At 35.0% G+C, this 22125-nt stretch overlaps 2 protein-coding genes across 2 annotated transcripts; one reads left to right on the top strand and one right to left on the bottom strand.

The window, feature by feature from the left end:
- The first annotated feature begins 781 nt into the window (after positions 1-781).
- Positions 782-3892, top strand: LOC129895132 (tubulin beta-1 chain). Its single transcript, XM_055970790.1, has 3 exons — positions 782-1254; positions 1824-2093; positions 3008-3892. Exons 1-3 carry the CDS (start codon positions 861-863, stop codon positions 3685-3687), a joined length of 1344 nt encoding a protein of 447 aa, XP_055826765.1. The 5' UTR covers positions 782-860; the 3' UTR covers positions 3688-3892.
- A 152-nt stretch (positions 3893-4044) lies between these two features.
- Positions 4045-8224, bottom strand: LOC129895131 (probable CoA ligase CCL9). The gene is made up of 4 exons (XM_055970789.1): positions 7920-8224; positions 6537-7584; positions 5064-5167; positions 4045-4451 (listed from the first exon to the last, which is right to left on the bottom strand). Exons 1-4 carry the CDS (start codon positions 8118-8120, stop codon positions 4233-4235), a joined length of 1572 nt encoding a protein of 523 aa, XP_055826764.1. The 5' UTR covers positions 8121-8224; the 3' UTR covers positions 4045-4232.
- Between the last annotated feature and the right edge of the window lie 13901 nt (positions 8225-22125).

Raw genomic sequence — 22125 nt, 5'->3', positions numbered from 1 at the left:
AATAATTTTTGGTTGCTTGAACGACTCCTTTTCATATAAACAACATATCAATTTTTTTTTTATAATTTTCACAATCAAATTGGAATGAAGAAAAAAATGAGGATGACAACATCCGAAGAAGAAGAAGATGAAAACACAAAAAGTTTGAAAAGAAAGAAAAAAACGGAGAAGAAAAAAGGCAAAGAAGTTAAGGAAGAAGAAGATGAAAGGGAAAAGGAACAAGAAAAGAAGAAAAAGAGAGATTAGTAAAAAAAAAGATAGTGAGAATAAGAAATTTTGAATTTTGAAATATAAAAGAAACAAGAAAAAAAGAAAAAGAGAGATTAGTAAAAAAAAAGATTGAGGAAATAAAAAATTTTGAATTTTGAAATATAAAAGGAAAAAGAAAAGAAGAAAAAGAGAGATTAGTAAAAAAAAACAGATAGAGGAAATAAAGAATTTTGAATTTTGAAATAGGGAAGAAGAGACTTTTTGGGATTGTGTTTTTAATCTTTTACTTTTTACCCTAATTTTAAAAATATTTTAAATCAACCTCACTTCTTCATAATTAATTCCTAATTAAATATTTATAACAAAAAAATAAAAATAAAATAAAAATTCCCTATTCTTTATTCTACTCTCAAAAGTCTCTTTATTTTCCCAACTAACTTCTAATTTTTCACAAGTTTCCCATCAACTTTTCAAAATTCCCTAAAAAATAAAGGTAGTCGTAACGGCGAACAAACTCCGTTTTCATTTTTCCCACCACCCCGTCAGTATATAAAACCCCAACTCCTCTTTCCTCTCCATTTTCCTATACTCAAATTCTCTCTTCCCAAGTAATCCCATTAATTCAATTTCTCGCGAAAACAAAAGCAAAAATGCGTGAGATTTTACACATTCAGGGAGGGCAATGTGGGAACCAGATCGGAGCTAAGTTCTGGGAGGTTGTATGTGCCGAGCACGGCATTGATTCCACCGGAAGATACAAAGGAGACAGTGACCTTCAATTGGAGCGCGTGAATGTCTACTACAACGAGGCAAGTTGTGGAAGGTTCGTTCCACGCGCCATCCTCATGGACTTGGAGCCAGGAACCATGGATAGCGTCAGATCAGGTCCTTATGGTCAAATATTCCGGCCGGACAACTTCGTCTTTGGCCAGTCTGGTGCAGGTAACAACTGGGCCAAAGGACACTATACTGAGGGAGCTGAACTTATCGACTCTGTTCTCGATGTTGTAAGGAAGGAAGCTGAGAACAGTGATTGCTTACAAGGTAATTTGGCTATTGCTTTTCGTTTTATATGCTTCAATTTCCTTCTTAGATTAGTGTCATAACATAAATTCCGTAAATCTATTCACTTTGGTTGTAATTTTTCGCTTCCCTGTGTTAGTTATACGTTTTTTGATTCTATAACAACACTTATTTTGTATTATGTTGTTACTCGGACGGTGATCGGTCTGTGCATGTACGTGTGCAGAGTTGCAAAGTCAGGGAATTTTGTTAATGGTGTTCAAGTTTTTAATATATATCCGTGAAATGTAATGTTTGACTTATATACATTGTATTAATTTTATAGTTACGCGATTGTGTGTGGGTGTGCCAGTTGTATGTATGTCCAACTTCGCAGGAAATCATGTTTTATCTAGTGCAATTTTAAATTTAGATGTTCAGAGACTGATGTATTCACTCCCTGTATGAACAAATTTTTGTTAGGCCTCTAAGAGAGAAATGAAGTTTGAGCTTGCACAATTTTGTTGATTATGTACAGTAAACGGCATTGCATCCAAGTACATTGTTGGTTTTGTAAAGCATATGAATGTGGACTCTGTTTTTAATTTCAGGTTTTCAGGTTTGTCACTCTTTGGGAGGTGGAACTGGATCAGGAATGGGAACTCTCCTCATATCTAAGATTAGGGAAGAGTACCCAGACAGAATGATGCTTACTTTCTCTGTGTTCCCTTCCCCGAAAGTTTCGGACACTGTTGTTGAGCCCTATAATGCTACTCTCTCTGTTCACCAGCTTGTTGAGAATGCAGATGAGTGCATGGTCTTGGACAATGAAGCTCTTTATGACATTTGCTTCCGAACTCTCAAGCTTACTACCCCAAGCTGTAAGTTGTCTTGGAAAAATCAGCAATAATTTTTCACATGCAACTTTACAGTTGTGTTATTTTGGTTCTTGTATTTCATGCACTACCTTTAGTTATGATCTGGTGTTTACATTTAAACTGGCAGCATGGAATACGGGATTGATTGTCTCGTTTCTTTTCTATTTTTATTTTCTTATGTCTGGTATATCCTATTTGTTCCTGAGCTTCTCATTCATCAGTATGTTAGAGTGGAGAGCAACTATTCAGTAAACCTTATCAAAAAAGACATGGGATGGTTATTCAGCTTATGTCTGTTTGCGATTAGAGCACATTGCTTCCTTCCTTTGTGATTTTTTTTTTAATTTTATAAGATCATTTGGCGGAAAATCTGGGGGTGGATGGGATTATGATAGGCAGGTTAACTTAGTTCCCCATAGTTGGAGACTTGGAGTAAAATGAAATGGTTAGGGTCTGATATTTGGGTTTATAGCTTGATAAGAGTTGGGGTAAACAAACACTAAAGTTTGTTGGAGAACTATCTGTCTTACTGAATGTTTTATCTGGAACTGTTGATATGTATTTTGGCACTTACGAATAAGAATGGCTTTACACCAATTAAAGGAAAAAAGAAGCAGCTTGTGATAGTAACTATGTCCATTTTAACTGTTGAACTCATTCATCTGCTCAGCATAGAATGGAAGATTTCTCAATAGAAATGAAACAATCCGAACAATATTTCATTGTACATGAATTTTGACTTATAGTAGTATGAACACTGCATCTTTGTGCTTGCCTTTTGTCTTTGGTGGTTCTTACTCGCAGATTCTTTCTATTCTGCTCTTGGGATTTTGTTGGATTTGCCCTTCTTATATGATCGTATTATGTGATTATTTGTAGTCTGTGGATTAATGTACTGACTTATGATGTTTGCTCAGTTGGGGACCTTAATCATTTGATTTCTGCCACCATGAGTGGTGTGACTTGCTGCCTCCGGTTCCCTGGTCAGCTCAATTCTGATCTGCGCAAGCTTGCTGTCAACCTCATCCCATTTCCTCGATTGCATTTCTTCATGGTTGGATTTGCTCCGCTCACTTCTCGTGGGTCACAGCAATACAGAGCCCTGACTGTTCCCGAGCTGACTCAACAGATGTGGGATGCAAAGAACATGATGTGTGCTGCTGATCCTCGTCATGGTCGTTATCTGACTGCATCAGCAATGTTCCGGGGAAAAATGAGCACCAAGGAAGTTGATGAACAAATGATTAATGTGCAGAACAAGAACTCTTCCTATTTTGTGGAGTGGATTCCTAACAATGTGAAGTCTACCGTCTGTGACATCCCTCCAACTGGACTGAAGATGTCCTCAACTTTTATTGGCAATTCCACTTCAATTCAGGAGATGTTCCGTAGGGTCAGTGAGCAGTTTACAGCAATGTTTCGAAGAAAGGCTTTCTTGCACTGGTACACTGGAGAGGGTATGGATGAGATGGAGTTCACAGAGGCTGAAAGCAACATGAACGATCTAGTTTCTGAGTACCAACAGTATCAAGATGCATCAGCTGAGGAGGAAGGTTACGACTACGAAGACGAGGAGGAAGAAGGTCAAGAAGCTTAACTAGTTCAGCTTGTGAAGAATTTTTGAGTGTTGTTTAAATGTAGTTTAGGGTTTGGATTATTGTTTTGCATGTGATATCGTCGTGGTGGGACAGTTGCTCAATCCCGTGTAGTTGTAGTTTGTGTTGCTTCACATACCTATCATTGAAATCTAGCTCTTTGAATTCTATTAGTACCAATATTTTGTGACGAGGCCGGGAATCGTTGCTCACTTCAAAAACAATTATCGCAATGTGTTAGTGAATATGAATTGTTACTTGTACAAAATCTGGACTCTTATTATGTTTTGTTGTGATTAAGAAAAGCATCATTACAAATAAAAGAACCTTTGCAACACTAAGAAGAGAAATATAAGATATCCAGCCAAACAATATCCTGATAAAGATTAGAAGAGAATACACTTGCGCCATTACTGAAAATCTAGAGGAACTGATATATTCTCGTGTCCCAATTTCTTGACCAAATAGTATTTACGTAAGAAACATCGAAAAGCACATTCATTTTATTGTTAATAGGAGAAGGAACCGTAGATAGCCAACAAATTTTCTACGCTCCAAACTTAGGGACTTTAGCAGTTGAAATCTGTGCAAGGAAGTGCTCTGCAACAAGTCGTCGTTGAATTTTTCCTGATGCAGTCTTTGGAAGAGAATCAGTCATGAATACCTTCTTTGGGACCTTAAAGGCCGCCAGATTCTTCTTGCAAAACTTTAGCACCTCTGCTTCATCAATGTTTGACCCTTCTCTTGGAATAACTGCACAGTTTATCTGTCGAACATGAAAATATTTGGTTTAGTCAGCCATACGATGAGAACACGAAACAAAGCTGACAACAATCAATAAACATCGCTATAAAGCAGTAGTGGATCCAATCATGGGTGTGGATGTTCATCCATCTAGTACTTCGAGATTAAACCCCATATATATGTGCTAAAAACATAAATAGAGTTAAATACATGTTTCAACAGACTTTTTTATCACAAAATATACAACGTTTAAATTCTGAATGTCCCACTGCTATTAATGGCTTTAGAAACAATAGAAAGGATATAAAATGTGAACCATCTAAATTGTCTTCACAACAGTAAATTAGTGGCTGGTTTTTAATAGAAGTATTTGGAAGGGATAGGGCTTAGCTTATGTGGTTGCCAAAATGCAATTTAATATATTGACAAGCTCTCTGAACAACGGCACAAAAATAGAAAACAGGGCTCACATGGAATGAGATACATTAGACGTCTAACAGATGAATACATTCATGTCCAAATCATTCTTTTTCGTGTAATCAAATGGGATTGAAACAAACAAATATGGATATCCACTTCTCATTAATGGAATTAAGTGGGCCAATTCCACAAATTGGAGTTTTTCTAATCTTACCTCTTCACCATACTTGTCATCAGGAACTCCAAAAGCAACAGCCTCAGCAATTTCCGGATGAGAAACTAGGACTGCATCCACTTCAATAGGTGATATTTTCTCCCCTGAAATTATAAGATGGGAAAATGATTATCAATAACGGCTAACGAGTAATAGTGCATTTGACGAGTTGATTCAACTCTCACATTCATCAGTTCAGGATCTAGTATTATTTTCGACTATTAATTATGACATGTTGAGCAATATCAGAATATAAAGATTTGGATGTCATCAACAGTACTATTAAAAAAGCCCCTCCTATCGGACCTTGGAAATTAGGCAGTGATAAACTAGAAACAAAATCACTCAAAAGATTAACAAGAGTTACATAGACAGAGTTTATGCTTTTCACCATTTTATAAACTTGTTTTTTTTTGGATTGTCACATCATAGGATGCCTTGAGTCTTCTTTGTTAAGACATTTTTAAGACCATGGCCAAGGGAATAATCTAGGTAAGGCTTTATAAAAATAAAATAGCAGTCAAAATCATGAACCTAAGAATGGCTTGGGCCAGCCTTACAATCAAAGCAATGGACAGAAAATTCTAGTAAGTTACATCTCACTCACGAAATATCAAGCCAAGTTAGATTCAGCTATGCATATTGGGGCCACCAACTTGGCTTCATAATAAATAAAGATTATAAAATGGTGTATATTTACAGTCCATACAACATGATAATGATATCCAAGCAAAGCGTGTCTCCACCATTAACTACCACCAATTAGCAAAGCAAAGGTAAAAGAATTTTTCAAAGTTTTGTACACCATGTATAAATTTCTTAACGCTTTCAACGTTAAGTTTGATTAACAACTTCCTTCTCATAACAAGCCTAAAAGCCTAAAAGATAACCTGAAAAATAGAGTACACTCTAATAATGTATTATAAAAATGAGTTAGATCGAAGTTCATATGAGGGTGTTTGGCTTAGTTTACAAATTGGTCAAAACTAGCTTATAAACATATTTTTGCCTTATTTGTCAGGTTGATAAACACCAAAACATACTTTTCCAAGTGCTTATTAGACAAATTAAAGCCAAACTCACGCCTAACATATGGTTTTACAACTTATAAGTGCTTTTGGTTTGACCAAACTTCTATAATTTTATCTTAATTATCTTTTGTAATCTCCAAAACACTCTTTCTAAAGCACAAAAACAATTTTTAGTTATATCTCTATTTTATTTCATCCAAATAGGTGACTGCTTATTTACAAATCGGTTTCAACACCTAATAGTATTTTTCAGCACTTAAATGCTTATCAACTACTTTTAATCAGCTAACCCAAATGGACTCTATATACCGTTGGTATATGTTAGCTTAAGTAAATCCAAGTAAAAAATGTTTCCATGACCATCTTTTTTGTTTTCCATAGACTTACTTTCATGTGATTGTTATCATGCATTTCATGAGAGGAATACGGAAGAGTTAGTTACCTCCACGGTTGATCAACTCCTTGATTCTGCCAACCAAATGCAAGTATCCATCAGAGTCCAAATAACCCACATCTCCGGTATGAAACCAACCAAACTGGAAAGCTGATTTATTAGCCTCTGGATTGTTCTTGTACCCTTTTGTTACATTTGGACCCCTAATACAAACTTCTCCCTTAGCATTAGGCCCTTGTACAACACCATTCTCATTCAATATCGCCATCTCTTGACCCACGGGTTTCCCAACCGACCCGGGAATATGTGGGCCATCCTCAGGTAACGGGTTCGAAGCCATCAAATGGGCTGCCTCTGTCATCGCATACGCCTCCAAAACAGGAGCCCCGAATGCTTCTTCTAACCGGGCCATCACCGATGGAGCCAGTGCTGCACTGCAGCTCCGAATGAACCGGAGCTTCGGGTAATCGGGTTCGGGTTTGCTGAGGTGACGATCCAAAAGTATCTGGTGAATTGTAGGGACAGCTGTGTACCATGTTGCGTTGTATTTTTTCATGTCTGACCAAAAAGTCGAAGCCGAAAATCTCCCGGTAGATGGAAGCGTCACGGATGCTCCGGCTCCGAATGAACTCAGTAACCCGGCCATTAACCCGTGAACGTGAAATAACGGCAACACGATCACCGTCGAATCGGAGTCACTTAGTTTATACACCGATTTGATGTTTTTCACTGAAGATACCAAATTAAGCTGAGACAGAGGAACACCCTTTGGCCGGCTCGTGGTGCCTGATGTATGAAGGAAAAGTCCAATATCCGATGGATCGTTAACGATTTCGGACGCCGATTCAAGGTTTGATTCGGGAGGAGCCGGGGAGAAAGCGACATCGGAGTCGGCTTCCGGCAGAGTTACAGTAATATGTGGGATATTTAGCTTGGAGGCGGCGGCTTGAGCCGCTTCATTTCCTTCTTTTGCAGTTAATAAAAGTTTCGATTCTGAATCGGATAAATAGAACTCGAATTCCTCTGCCATGTACGCTGAATTCAGTGGCGCCGCTGTGGCTCGAGCTCGAATTACAGCTAGAAACATGATCACGAACTGTAAAAATCAAAATTCAAATTCCAAAAGACAATTAGTACTTTAATTAGGGAAATCTTCACAAATGAGGAAATTCTCCTATTTTGAAAAATCAAAATCCTGATTACATCACAAAACTAACGTAAAACCCCAATTTAATATTATTTCCAATTAACATAAGATAAACCCCGTTTTCCAGATTCCGTAAAGTTTCCACCGGAAGATCACGGGTTCTACTTATGAAAATAGCATCTCCATTTCTACATGAAAAACTTGCAGACCATTATAATCCAGCCAAACTTAGTACATCGAGCTGAACACGTAAGATTAAAACAAAAGGGAAAAGGAAATCAAACCTCGATTGTATTGGGGAAGGTGAGAGCGATAACGTCTCCGCGGTTAACACCGGCAGATACAAGCTGAGAAGCTGCACTTTCAACGAGTTCCTGAAGCCGTGCATGAGTAATATCATACTTTCCGGCAGTGGAAATGGCACGATGAGAAGGGAATTTTTCCACAACATGTTTCAATAATCCAGTGAGCGTCAAACTCTCCATAGCTAATAACAGAATCAATACCCACTGAAAACAACGACGAATATTATTACTATATATATATATCTTAATAAGAAACTATATAATGAAATAAATGAATGATAGCTAGAAGGAGATATTGAAAAATGGAAATGGATGGGAAGGTATATATAGAAGAATATGGGTGGAATTGAGAAAGTTGTAAACTAGAAAAAATCTTTTTGTTGGGTGTAGGTTAGACTAAGGGAGGTGGCATGCCAAGTGTTAGTGGTTTTGCCCTTTTATGGGGGAGGATTGCTGCCACACTCCTCAATCCTCTAATCTATGATTACGTGTCATTTTTAACACGGGTTCCGTTTTGTCACTTTTTGCATGTAAGTTTTCTTCTAAAATGACTTGGAATTTTGTGCCGGAGGATAACTAATTCATTCAAAATACTTTGAATCGTCTAATTTAATATATCAAATGTTTTTTTTATATCTCGTAGTTTTAAATATTAAAATTTAAAAATTACTAATTATACAATAATAATATATTCAGTAAAATTTTATAAGTAAATTTTAAAGATAATAAATTGTACGCAGATTATATCACTACCTCGTAAAGATAAGAAGACTGTTTTTAAAAAAATCCTCAACTCAAATATAATAATTTTAGATTAAAAAAAAATAATATAGCAAGTCACAGACAAACAGTGCAAAGTCTACCAACAAGAGCAACAACTATAAAAAAAATAGTGCAAATTGTAACACAATACATAAAAAACGATAATAGTGGAAAAATGTATTTTCATCATTTTAATTTTTTTGTTTTTTGGCAAGTATCTAATTTCTGCATTTCATATGACATGTTTAAAATAGAAAATACATCAAATCACCTTTGAACTTGACAATCAAATCTACTTTAACATTTTAACTACATAAGAGTTTATTTTGCCTCGTTAACAATTTTAAAGTGAATTAAATATCACCCACATAAATAACATGATAAATATAGTTTTTAGATGCGTAAACAATTAAAAAGGAAAGGAAAAAATATAAATAGGGCCCTTTCCTTTTCTTTTCATTTAGATATATTTTTTATTCTTCTTCTTTACACCCACCCATCCACGCAAACCTACCTCATTCCTTTTTCTCTTTTTTTTCCAACCAACACTTCCATTCCTTCTTCTTCCTCACTGCCACCACCGCCACACCGCCCGCCTCCACTCCCTCCCTATCTTGGCTATATCTTCTTCTTAATATCCACCCCCTTTCTCCTTCTTCAAATCCCCTCTCCCCACCCTCTTGTTCCTTTTTTAAACTCTTCACCACACATAAAGTATATTATCCATCAATTTATTCAAGTTTTTAAAATTATTCCTTCATTAACAACACTAATATACATAATATTATTTAATTAAATATATAATCTTTATTTATTGGTCCACGTACCACATAAGATTCTGACGATCCAACCCATCCATAATTCAACCCATATAAATATTGGATAGTGATAGATCATGTTGCACGTTTGGGGAATTGATATATTTAAATCTCCCACGTTGATCATAGTCATTTAACAAGTTTTATTTGCCAAACTTAACGAATATCAAGTACTTGTTTTAGACTTATTCTTCCTCCATAAAACACTCTAAACAGAAGACAATTAATTTAAAAATAACCAGGTGCTAGAATTGTTTTTATTGATTTGACATATGATTCGGACGTAGAAGGGAAGATTTGATTTTGTATTTCTTTTTATAAACTTGTATTTAGTTTTATATTATTTTTACAAGATTTTTTTTTTATTTTTATATTTAAGATTATTATTTTTTTAATTTTTACACATAAGAAATTAGAAAAGTTTTTTTAAAATTTAATTTATAAGTTACCATAAGAGATATTTTTTCACGCATTAAAAGTGGGAAAAGGTTACCGCACACAAGGGTGGGGTCGCTGTGTAGCAATTTGGACCAAAGGGAAAAGGGGGGGATGCTGCAGGCTGCTGGGGGTATTTGAAGAAAATTAGTAGAAGAAAAGTTTGGTTAGAAGGTCTCTTTATGAAGAGCAAATTCAAACTTGGCCTCTTTCACCTACAGTTTTAGAGGAAGAATTGTACGTAGGATAAGCATCCATATTATTCAAATTAAAGCTAGCCCATCAACCTTAAATTGATTGCAACCAATCTGAAGGGTCATTTACCTCTTCGTCAAACTATTAGCCTATTACCCCCACTTGGTTTAATTCACCAATAAGTGTTGGGATCATGCTTGTCTTTGAATTTGTGACCAATTCACTTGCTTGACTCTACCCCTCCCGGTGGAGGGACATTGCACATAGGATTTCTTGTTAGGACTGCAATAATTAGGTGTCATGTGGAAATTAATAAGACAAATTTTGAAAGATCATGAGTAAGAAGACAAATGAGAAATATACCATAAAAGACACAAATATTTATCGTGGTTCAGTCAATCGGCCTACATCCACAAGAAGAGATGGGTAATCCATTATATAAAGAGAGAGCACAATACCGAGAGAAATAACCTCACCAAATTCACTCAGAATAAAAAGAGGTTCACATGAGTATTAACGTTACACTTGTGTCTCACCATTTCTCCCTTTACACAAAACTTTTGAGAAAATAAATGAAGAACAATGTAGAAAAACTTTCTTTGTATACATTGAAAGAAATAATTCTTCACTTTAATACACTTCAGCACCAAAACTCTATTCGTTAGAGCAGTTACCGTCCTTTGTACCTTAATAGAAATGAGCAACCTGAAAGCTCAGATTGGCTAAAGCTTCCTTTACATAAAAACAGACTTTCTATTCTTGGTGGCTTCAAGGAAAAATTATATCAAACTGTATGAGGCTAGACATTGTGATTCTTCTTGTGTTACTAATTTATTTTAGTTTTATTTGTGGTGCAGCTGCTATTGCATGGCATGAGAACAGAAGAAAATGGGTTGGAGAAGTATCAAGGAAGTCAGAAAGGATGCCGAAGGATCCAATTATAAGGTAACACTTTACACCCACTGTATACAGAAATCAACTTCAGAAGAGTCCCCAATTATGTTTCATGTTTTAGATGAGAGCTGAACTTCTCCGTGCTCTTGGTAGTGCCTCAGAGAAATCCTCGATTATTAGAGATATGGTGATGAGTGGAAGTCTTTATCTTTACTGCAATGAGAAAGATAATTATACTGCCTGCATCTAAACTTTGTCATATACAACCGAAAAATACCAGAAGAATGTCAAGCTAGCTGCTGCACTACGGTGTTCAGTTAACAGTCCGGAATTCATATTGAGGTGGTTCAGTGGCTATGCACTTAGAAGTTTTTGAGTTACTTTCTTGAGCAAATATTATTATTACTGTTATAATTTTTTTCCTTTTATAAAAAGACAAGTCTCCCCTTCTATATTACCCTTACGCCTTAGAGTAGAAAACGAACTAAGGTTGTGCTGAGTTACGCTGAAGGAACGTCAGAGAAGTTACCTGTTTTCAGGTTGGGATTGCAATATCCAGTAGAAGTCTCGACGGATACCCGGTATAATTTTGGTCAAAACGGGACAGGTATGGAAGCGTGTTGGACCCTTGACTTTTTATTTAAGTTGAAATATTATACTGTAATGATATTACTCTGCTCTTGAAAGTTACTCTCTTTCAAAAATTATGTTTACTTTAGACATAACATATTCCTCCTCAGGAGGCTTAATTTTACTTGTTAAACAAAATAATAACATTGTTAAACAATGTATACATCCACAAGAAGAGATGGATAATCCATTATATAAAGAGAGAGCACAATATCGAAAGAAATAACCTCACCAAATTCACTCAGAATAAAAAGAGGTTCATATGAGTATTAACGTTACACGTGTGTCTCACCATTTCTCCCCTTACACAAAACTCTTGAGAAAATAAATGAAGAACAATGTAGAAAAACTTTCTTTGTATTCTGAATGAATATACCTATACAATTGGAGCTGTATTTATACACATATAAGAGCATCTATTCTAACTAACATGTACATCTGTCTATCTCTAATTTGTTGTTTCAATGACAAATTTTGAACTTATCTAACAACTATGTATTTACATCCATTTGGGCCTCAAATATTCCTTTACTGAAAATAGCAAAATAGGCCCAATAAATGGGTTCCGAAAATGTGAGGTCAAGTCCAGCCCAAATCATTTTTGACAAAGAGACCCTTTTTGTTCATCCTTGCAATGTTAATCACATCTTTTTGTTGGTATGAAAACCCTAACCACAACCATGAGAATTGAGTTTAAACTTCAGCTCAGTGAGCTCAACTTCAGCTCAAGTAAGACACCCTCCCTCAAGTTGAAGGGGAGGATGAAACACCCAATTTGCCCAAAAACGTGTAATGCATAGGGCTGTAAGAGACTTAGTAAAAATGTCGGGCAACTGAGAAGAAGATCGGACATAGGAGAGGGAAATTAACCCAGCGAGATACTGTTGTCGGACGAAGTGGCAATCAATCTCAATATGCTTCGTCCATTCATGAAAAATTGAATTCTTTGTGATGTGAATTGCAGCCAAGCTATCAGAATGAAGAGGTACTAACAAAGAAACAGGAACAGAGAGATCATCAAATAACCGAACTAACCAGGTGAGCTCTGCCACAACCCTTCTTATCGATCGATACTCAGCTTCAGCTGAGCTAAGAGAAATCGAGGTCTGATTTTTAGATTTCCAGGAGATAGGTGAAGAACCAAGGGAAATATAATAACCACTGACTGATTTTTGTGACTTAAAACAGGTACCCCAATCAGAATCACAAAAGGCTAGAAGCTGAAATAAAGGAGAAGATGAGATAAAAAGTCCCAACCTGGATCATTCAATAGATAACAAAGAACCCTCAAAGCAGCCTTGAAGTGAGGTTCACGAGAGTCCTGCATGTATTGACTGAGGTGCTGCACTGTGAAAGAAATATCAAGCCTTATATATGTCAAGTAGTTCAATTTGCCCACCAAATGTCTATATAAAGTAGGATATGGTATAGGAGTTCCTTGATTTGCTAGTAATTTCATAGTACTATCCAAAGGTGAAGAGACCAAATTTAAATGTAAATAATCAAATTCTTAGAGAAGATCTAGTGTGAACTTCCTTTGTGAAATGATTAACCCTTTTGGTTCTCTGATAACTTCCATTCCCTAGGAAGAAATATAACTGACTAAGGTCCTTAATTTTAAACTCTGTATATAGAAAAGACTTCAAACCCTGTAATTCTGCCTCATTATTCTCTGTTAATAAGATATCATCTACATATACTGCCACAATAGATATAGAGGAACTAAACTTCTTAAAGAAAAGAAAATAGTCATTTAAAAAGTGACTAAAACCTTTAAAATTAAGTGTTGAGGTGAGCTTAGCATACCATTGTGTAGATGCATGTTTAAGTCCATAAATAGACTTTTTAAGTAGACAAACATAATTAGGAGAAGGTGGTGTAAGCCCAACAGGGAATTTCATGTAAACTTCCTCATGCAAATCACCACGTAGAAAAATATTGTTGACATCCAACTAAAAAATCCCCAATTCATTCTTTATTGTTGTAGCTAATATGCATCCGATAGTAGTCATTTTAACAACTCATGAGAAGGTTTCATTATAATCAACAACGTTTTTTTGAATATCTTCCCTTATAACCAATCTGGCTTTTAGTCTATCAATACTACCATCATAATGTTGTTTAATTTTATAAACCCATTTGGATGATAAAGCCTTTTTACCAGTAGGCAGAACAACAACTTCCCATGTGTTGCTTAGTCTTAATGCAATCAGTTCTTTGTCCATGGCTTTCTGCCAACCTGGATGGTAAGCTACTTGATTAAAATTAACAGGTTCTTGAATATTAGTGATAAAATTGATCATGATTTGATTGTTTGAATGAAGGAAAGTGAGTCTGGTGTAACAGGACTCAAGAAACAAGAAGTAATAACATCAGTTAGGTGAAGAGTATTGCAAATATAATCTTATAGATAATCAGAAGCTTTGTGTGTTCTAGAAGATTTTCTAAGAATGGTTTGGACAATGGGTAGAGTAGTAGGAGATGTGACAGAATCATTAGGAGGAGACAAAGAGTACTAGGACTAGATGGTACACTAATGGAGACACTGTTAGGAGACAATGGTGTAGGAGATAAAGGATATTGTGTAGTGCTAGATGTGATACGAGGAATAGATGCAGTATTATCCTATGCAGATATATATGGCTGAATATCTAATGTAGGAATAGGACATGTTGTGGAAGAATGAGAATGAATATGAGAAAATATAGGAGAGTCAAAAATAGAGTGAGTAGAAAAAGGAAAATACTCTTCATGAAAAATTACATTCCTGAAAACTGACACCTTCTTGGTTTGTAAATGTAGAACCTTATACCCTTTTTCCCAAAAGGATAACCAATAAAAACACATGGCAAGGCTTTAGGGTCTAGCTTTCTTCTGTGAACAAAAAGATAAGTGGATACAAAACACAGACAACCAAAGCCCTTTAAATGAGAATAGGATGATTTGATTTTGAACAATACCTCGAAAGGAGTTTTAAACTTCAAAACACTAGAAGAAAACCTATTGATAAAATAAGTAGCAGTTAAAAGACATTCTCTTCAATAGGAAATTGGAAGATGAGATTGAAACAATAGAACCCTAGATATTTCTAATAAATGTTTGTGTTTTTTTTCTACTATCCCATTTTATTGTGGAGTGTAAACGCATGTAGTTTGATGAATGATACCCTTAGAATAAAATAAATCAGTATGAATTTTTCCATTTTCTAGCTCAAAAGTATTGTCTGGTGTGATTATCTTAATCTTGGAATTGAATTGTCTTTCCACCATGGAAAGAAATGATTGAAGAATATAAAAGGCATTTGATTTAGTGCTTAAATGATAGGTCCAAGTAGCCTTACTAAAATCATCAACAATGGTAAGAAAATACTTGCAACCATCATGAGTAATAGATTTATAAGAACCCCAAGTGTCTACATGAATTAAATCAAAAACAGCCTTAGTAGAAGTACTACTAATGGGAAAAGAAAGTTTAGATTGCCTTGCCATAGGACAATTAATACTAGGGGAATATAAACTTGTATAAGATGTAGAAATAGAAATAATTTTCTTCATACTACTGACTGACATATGGCCTAATCTATAGTGCCACAACTTGTCTTTTACATTGGAATCAAAATAACTAGAACAAGAATTAAAAATATTAGAACTGAAAAAAGATAGACTATGAGAGCTGGATTTTGGTAGATTATTTATAGAAATTGCTGGCTGACTAAAATTGAGGATGTATAAACCTCCTTATTCTTTACCAAGCACCTGAGCGCTCTTCAGTGAAGGGCGCAACAACATTAGACAAGTGTCATGTGTAAAGTGTATATACTTCTGAAGTTGTTTACATAATCTATTAATAGAGATAAGATTAAATCCAAATGAAAGAATTTAAACAACATTTCTGAGTATCAGATTATGTAAGAGATTCATAGATCCTGAATAGGTTACTTTTATCCTATGGTAATTAGTAAGAGTGACCATAATAAGTTAGATAGAAGATTTAGATCATTAAAGAAACTTTTATCAAAAGTCATATGCTCAGATGCTCCACTATTTAATATCTAAGATTAATTGTCAATTTTAAACAAGCAAGCATAAAAATAAAATAATTTAGTTATACCAACACATGTCATATTTGCAACAGCTTCATTAGAACCTTCATTCTTCTGATTTATCTTCTACAGAAGCTACAAGAGTGTTGTAACATTTTCTTGACTCAGAGAGTTCACTTCTGAGCTATTTTTCAGGGCTTTCTAAGAGTTTTTATCTCCTCTATGAAATGTACTTTCATCTAGAGAATCCTTCTGATAACCTTTAGACTTGGTAAACTTGAAATCCTTGGGGAAACCATGAATCTTATAGCATTATTCAATCGTATGCCCAACTTTCTTGCAATAGTTACTAAACAGAGAATCTTTCTTAACAGAGTTTCCTTGTAGAGGTTTATACTTATTAAACTTTCTTCCTCTTGTATTACTGACAAAAAAGGAAGCAAAATCTCTTGAAAAATTAAGAGTAGCATGTATCTCTCTTTGTTTTTCATCTTGACTGACAAGAGAGTAAGCTTGACCAATAGTAGAAAGAGGGAAAGACAAAATAATATTACTTCTAACCCCTATGGAAGTATCATTTAGACTCATAAGAAACTAAAGTAATCTTTTATCCCGATGAGCTTTAAGACCCTTTTCCTTAGCATCACACACACAGTCACAAGAACAAGTAGAAAATGTGTTTAAATTTTTGTGAAGTAGGTAGAGATACTGAAATTTCCTTGAACTACAACATTTAATTCTTTTTGTAGTTGGAATAAATTTGCACCATTATCTTGACCAAATCTATCTTCCAGGTTAGACCATAGAACCTTTGCACTTTTAGAGTACAAGACTGACTCAACAATTTTCTTTGAAAGAGAATTGAACAACCAGAACAAGACCATATTGTTGCATCTTGTCTAGGCCCTTTGAAGCACCATATCATCAGTAGGAACAACTAGAGATCCATCAATAAATCTCAACTTGTTCTTAGCTAACAGTACAATAATAGCAACCCTTCTCCAGACATCATAGCTCCTACCATCAAAGATAGTGGAGACAAGATTCATGCCAGGATAATCAGAAAGGTGAATGAAGAAGGCATGTGAAGAATCAACTGCACCAGTTGTAGGGATTCTTTCACTCCTTTCAATGATTTGAATGGGCACAAAAGTTTAGATGGGAATACAAGTTTCAACTTAATTCAGTTTTTCAGAAAATCAAAGAAGACGAAAGTGGATGATGCTAGAAAGAGAAAAGAAACTATCACTGCTCTGATACTATGTGAAAATAAATGAAGAACAATGTAGAAAAAGTTTTCTTGTATTATGAATGAATATGCCTGTACAATTGGTGCTATGTTTATACACATATAAGAACATCTATTCTAACTAACATGTACAACTGTCTATTTCTAATTTATTGTGTTATTAATAAATTTTGAACTTATCTAACAACTATGTATTTACACCCATTTGGGCATCAGATATTTTTTTACTGAAAATAGCAAAATAGGCCCAACAAATGGGTTTCGAATATATGAGGTTAGGTCCAACCCAAATCATTTTTGACAAAGAGACCCTTTTTTGTTCATCCTTGCAATGCTAATTAAATCTTCTTTGTTGGTATGAAAATTCTAACCATAACCATGAGAATTGAGTTTAAACTTCAGCTCAAGCAAGACTCCAATAACTTTCAAAGCCCCTAGTACTAGATTGAATGCTATCAAGTTAGAAGAAATGAAATTCTGTCTATATAGTCATTAACATTTTTCTACACCAAAAAAGATTAGCCAAATATGAAGACTTTATATTTTCCTTTTAGAAAAAACAAATTCAATTATGCTAGAAAAGTCAGGCACACACTCCACGTTTCTTTCATCTTGACTTCTTTATTGAAGCCAAAACATATTGAGCATTTTCCTCAAAGTAGAGAAGAATTGATGAGATGATCAATAAAAGAACATTAATTCACATGTAACTAAAGGGAAAAGGTGTATGTTAGAACTTTTTATGTATTTGCTCATTTATTTTATCTAGAATAATTGTACGGTGGTTGCTATCATCAAAAATTAAAAAAAATTGTCTTAAATTAATAATGATGTTCTAAGGTTTAAAATTAATGAGTCTAAAAGATACCTCATAAAATACGAGGTCGTATGTGTAGACACTCCAATGTAACTTCTAATTTAAAAATGATGGGTTAAATTAGAATTACATATTGTGCATCTATCATGATCCAACCCCTTGGGCCGTGACTGGTGCTCGAGCTGGACACTCATATATACACTTGTGAGCTATATGATCAATCCACAACTAAACATAATATGGAACCTATAAAGATCCAAAACCTAGTCTCAGAACTGTCGCATAAATATATATATGTCAGGCAAACTGTCTCCTGAGAAGTCACAACTTTCAACGGGTAACACAGTACATAAGCCGACGAGGCTGTCATAGCATGTGGGAACGTCCCACTACATATATATATACGCAAGCCGACAAAGATGCCAATACACACAATATCTCAAAATATACATATACACGCAAGCCAACAAGGCTGCCACTACGTACGGGAACGTCCCAAAATAAGTCATGCTAACACAACCGAGCAAAATCCATACACAACCCACATATATGTCTACAGACCTCTAAGAGTATTAACAGTAGCATATGATGGGACAGGGCCCCTCTGTACCCTTGGATAACCAAATATATACATCAAAATGATCTGTACCAAAAATCTAGGCTCCAGGACAATGGAGCACTCCAAAATAGTTGAATGGAAATCCTTAGCTGGCAGATCCCCAAAATGAGTATCTATACCTGCGGGCATGAAACGCAGCTCCCCCGAAGAAAGGGGGTCAGTACAAGAAATATACGGAGTATATAAAATATGAAATACAGTAAGAAAGATCATAACTAAAGTAGAGAGTCCAGGAGACAAGTATGATAATCAAGAACTCACTGTACCTGTGCCTCACAAAACAAATCATGCATATCATTATCATATACCGTATCCGGCCCATTATGGGACTCGGTGCCATAATCGTATCACCATATTATCGTATCATCATATACATATATCATACCCAGTCCTCTAGTAAGTTACTCGATAAATAAAGTTGTACGCACGTATATCGTACCCGGCCCATCGTGTGACTCGGTGCCATAACCATATCATTGCATCATTATATCATCATATAGCATACCCGGCCCCGTAGTGAAGGACTCGATAGATAATGTACTAAAATATGCGTGATAACATATCCAGCCTAGAACTCAGTGAAAAATGTAATGACAGTATGCACAGCAGAGTAATGAGTAACCATATACATTTAGATTACCATTTGAGACTCAATAGATAAGTAGGCTAATTAATACTTAAGTATCAAGGCGATAGTCATGTTGAGTACTCTTTGAATGTCATTATGAACTATATTAAATAAAGCCTTAGGGATCATAGACACACATCAAGATAATGCGAACAACTTACGAAAGTTAAGGACATTAATCATTATAGAGTCTTTAAGAATAAGGACTTTAACATACCAACTATTGTCCAACGTATAGAAGACTCAAGGGCAATAGCTCCACTAGTTCAAGAGTTTTAATATCCCGAAGTGAATAAAAATCATGAATTATACTCGAAACCTATGAATGGAATTACCCCAAAGCTCATATCATATATCATTTATATCTAAGACATGCCAAAAAAATAAGGGATAGCTTTACATACCTTCAATGCTTATCCGTAACACAATATGTATACGCTTTCCATAGTGTCTCAACCTATATTGAGACATCAAGAGCTGCGGTTAAGCCACGGAAAGGTTTCAAAACGTACTCCAATGTTAGCAGCTCATTTCTAGAAAATTAGGCGACATTTCCCTTATATTCAAACCAACTACGTAACAACCAAGTCAAAATCAACAACCACACGTTCAAGTGCTATATCAAAGTTAGCCAAGGCAAGATTCAAGAATGTTCCAAAATAGTCCGCATAATATGACATTCCATAATTTTTGACATAACGAATATGACGTAATCAAGTTACTCGTAATAATCTATAGCCACAACACTTCATTGAATGACCTTATAATAGTCCAACAATTACAACAACATTATAGCCTTAACTACTCTTAGTCCTTTAATTCAACAAGAATTTAGTCCTTCAATTCAACAAGAACAACACACCCAAAACAATCCCTAACTAACAACGTAAAGAGATGCCCTATACTATCACGAACACCTATGAACATGCCAAACGGACCATCTACGTTTATTATACATTACTTAATACATTTTTTCCGTCTAAGTTCATGAATTACACCAGCAACCACACGTTAACAACATCACCTTCTTATATGCAAGAAAATTACATTAACATCATATAAACTTCTACAACAGCCCACACAACAATTACAACTTCCACTTTAACCATTTAATTCCTTCATTCTCATTACATAACCTATGACAATAACAACCAAAACATTAATCTAATTCAACTCATCGACTTTAATTAAAACAGCCCTTATGGCTTCAACAATATTCTAATGCCCACATACATAATTTCATACATCTATTCACTTTTACACATTCACAACATGTCTAAATTCATCCTAAAATATATAGAAAATGATTAACTCTTACCTTAGCAAGTTAGCTGAAACTTGTGGATTACACGTTAGGCCTTCTTGCTGCTCCAATGATTAGTTCACATTGTTAATCACCTCTAATTGACGAAAACTACCTTAAAATATTTATGTGGGGATCAGAATTTGGGAGCTTGATTTGCTCAATCATGGCCGTGAGTTGCCATGGCTTGGACTCTCCTTCTTTTTCTCCATATTTCCAATGGTTGAAGATAAAAGAAATGAGCTTCTTAGTCATCAAATTGGGTATATATAGGCTACCTAGGGGTTGGACACATGTCCACCCTTATGACATGTGTCTATTATTGATATGTGTCCCATTATCATCCACACACCAATCAGATTCTGCCACATCTGGTCTAATTAAGTTAATTAATCATAATTAATCACTAATCCACACTTAATTCCTACCACAAGTTTGTAAGTAGTTGCATCACCTACTTGCCTTTTTAATTTAAAATGCATCCCACATATTCCAAGTAGGTGCATCACATATTTGTTCTTTTCGTAGGTTAGCAATTAGTCTTACCTTAAGAACCCGTATGATCCTTACTACTTAAGCTAGACGTGTAATAAAGTAGCTTTATTATGTAAGACATCCAAATCAGTAGCTTAAGCAAGTAGGTCGATTACTATGACAAATTATTTGGCCTCGAACCCTTTTCAAATCCTTCCAAACCTATTTCAAACCATCACTACCCACATAGTACTAGTCTATGCAAAATATGAGGCGTTACATCCTCATTTCCTTAGGATCATTTTGATAAAGTCATGGATAACATGGATCATATGGCAGCTTTAGAGGAGCTTAAAAATGTTCCAATGTACAAAAATACAGGATATAGCATCTAAATATATGAGTTATATATGGTCTCCATAGTGTTTCTTTCTGATATTCCGTCGTTAGAAAGAGAGAACCACTTATGTATAACTATAACATGGAGAATTACTAATCATTCAGGGGTCGTTTAACAGAGTGTATACGAATAATTCTGAATATGATGTATTAATTATCTTGACACATAGTAAAAATTTATGTCTTTGTAATTACGAGGAAATTGTAGCTCATAAATAGTAGAAAACAAGCCGAAAGATACCGAAGCCACGTTTGAGAGGAGACCATGAGTGAAAAGATGTGCAGAAGAAGATGCCAGATGCGATGGAGAATAAATTATTTTATACGATAATAATTTTTAGCCTTTAAGTTTGACCGAATAATAAATTATTTAGGTTTTACCATGGTGGAATTATTTTTCCATTTGGCAGAATTTTTTAAATAGAAGAGAGTATAGTATACATACCATCAAATATTAATTGAGGTGTGTTTTGCTAACCATAGGTAGGAATTCACACTCTCAATAGTTCATATATGAAACTCAACTTATAAAAAAGAAATAATTTAAGTATGTTTTTTGCCCTTCACTAAAAAAAGCTTCTTGTTATAAATATACTACCTTAACAATTAATTAGACGGAAAGAGTAAGGAACATAAAAGAGAGAAAAAGGAAAGACAATGTATGTATTTCTTCGTTTATTGTTCTGTGTAATTTAATTGCCAAAAGTTTAGCAATTTATAGAGAAGAAAAAGGAAGATGTGGGAAACTTGCCCACTTGAAGTGGGCCCCACACAATTATTTAAATTGAAGAAAATATTAAGTGGATGGCCATTACTTGACTGCTAACACTCCTCATTGGGTGTCCACGTAAAACAAAATCCTAATGAAAGAATAAATATCCTGAACACTCATAGATGTTGAGCCTTGTTGAAACCTTACT

Source organism: Solanum dulcamara, chromosome 7 (genome assembly GCF_947179165.1).
Source record: "Solanum dulcamara chromosome 7, daSolDulc1.2, whole genome shotgun sequence".
NCBI classification, from domain to species: domain Eukaryota; kingdom Viridiplantae; phylum Streptophyta; class Magnoliopsida; order Solanales; family Solanaceae; genus Solanum; species Solanum dulcamara.
This window is presented reverse-complemented; position numbering and strand designations above follow the sequence as displayed.

Excerpts from the sequence above, each read along its gene's own strand:
- LOC129895132 (XM_055970790.1), top strand. The coding sequence starts at position 861 with ATGCGTGAGATTTTACACATTCAGGGAGGGCAATGTGGGAACCAGATC. Across the intron at positions 1,255-1,823 it reads GAACAGTGATTGCTTACAAG|GTTTTCAGGTTTGTCACTCT; the intron begins GTAATTTGGCTA and ends TTTTAATTTCAG. Across the intron at positions 2,094-3,007 it reads CAAGCTTACTACCCCAAGCT|TTGGGGACCTTAATCATTTG; the intron begins GTAAGTTGTCTT and ends ATGTTTGCTCAG.
- LOC129895131 (XM_055970789.1), bottom strand. The coding sequence starts at position 8,120 with ATGGAGAGTTTGACGCTCACTGGATTATTGAAACATGTTGTGGAAAAA. Across the intron at positions 7,585-7,919 it reads CCTTCCCCAATACAATCGAG|TTCGTGATCATGTTTCTAGC; the intron begins GTTTGATTTCCT and ends TGATTTTTACAG. Across the intron at positions 4,452-5,063 it reads ATGACAAGTATGGTGAAGAG|ATAAACTGTGCAGTTATTCC; the intron begins GTAAGATTAGAA and ends CATGTTCGACAG.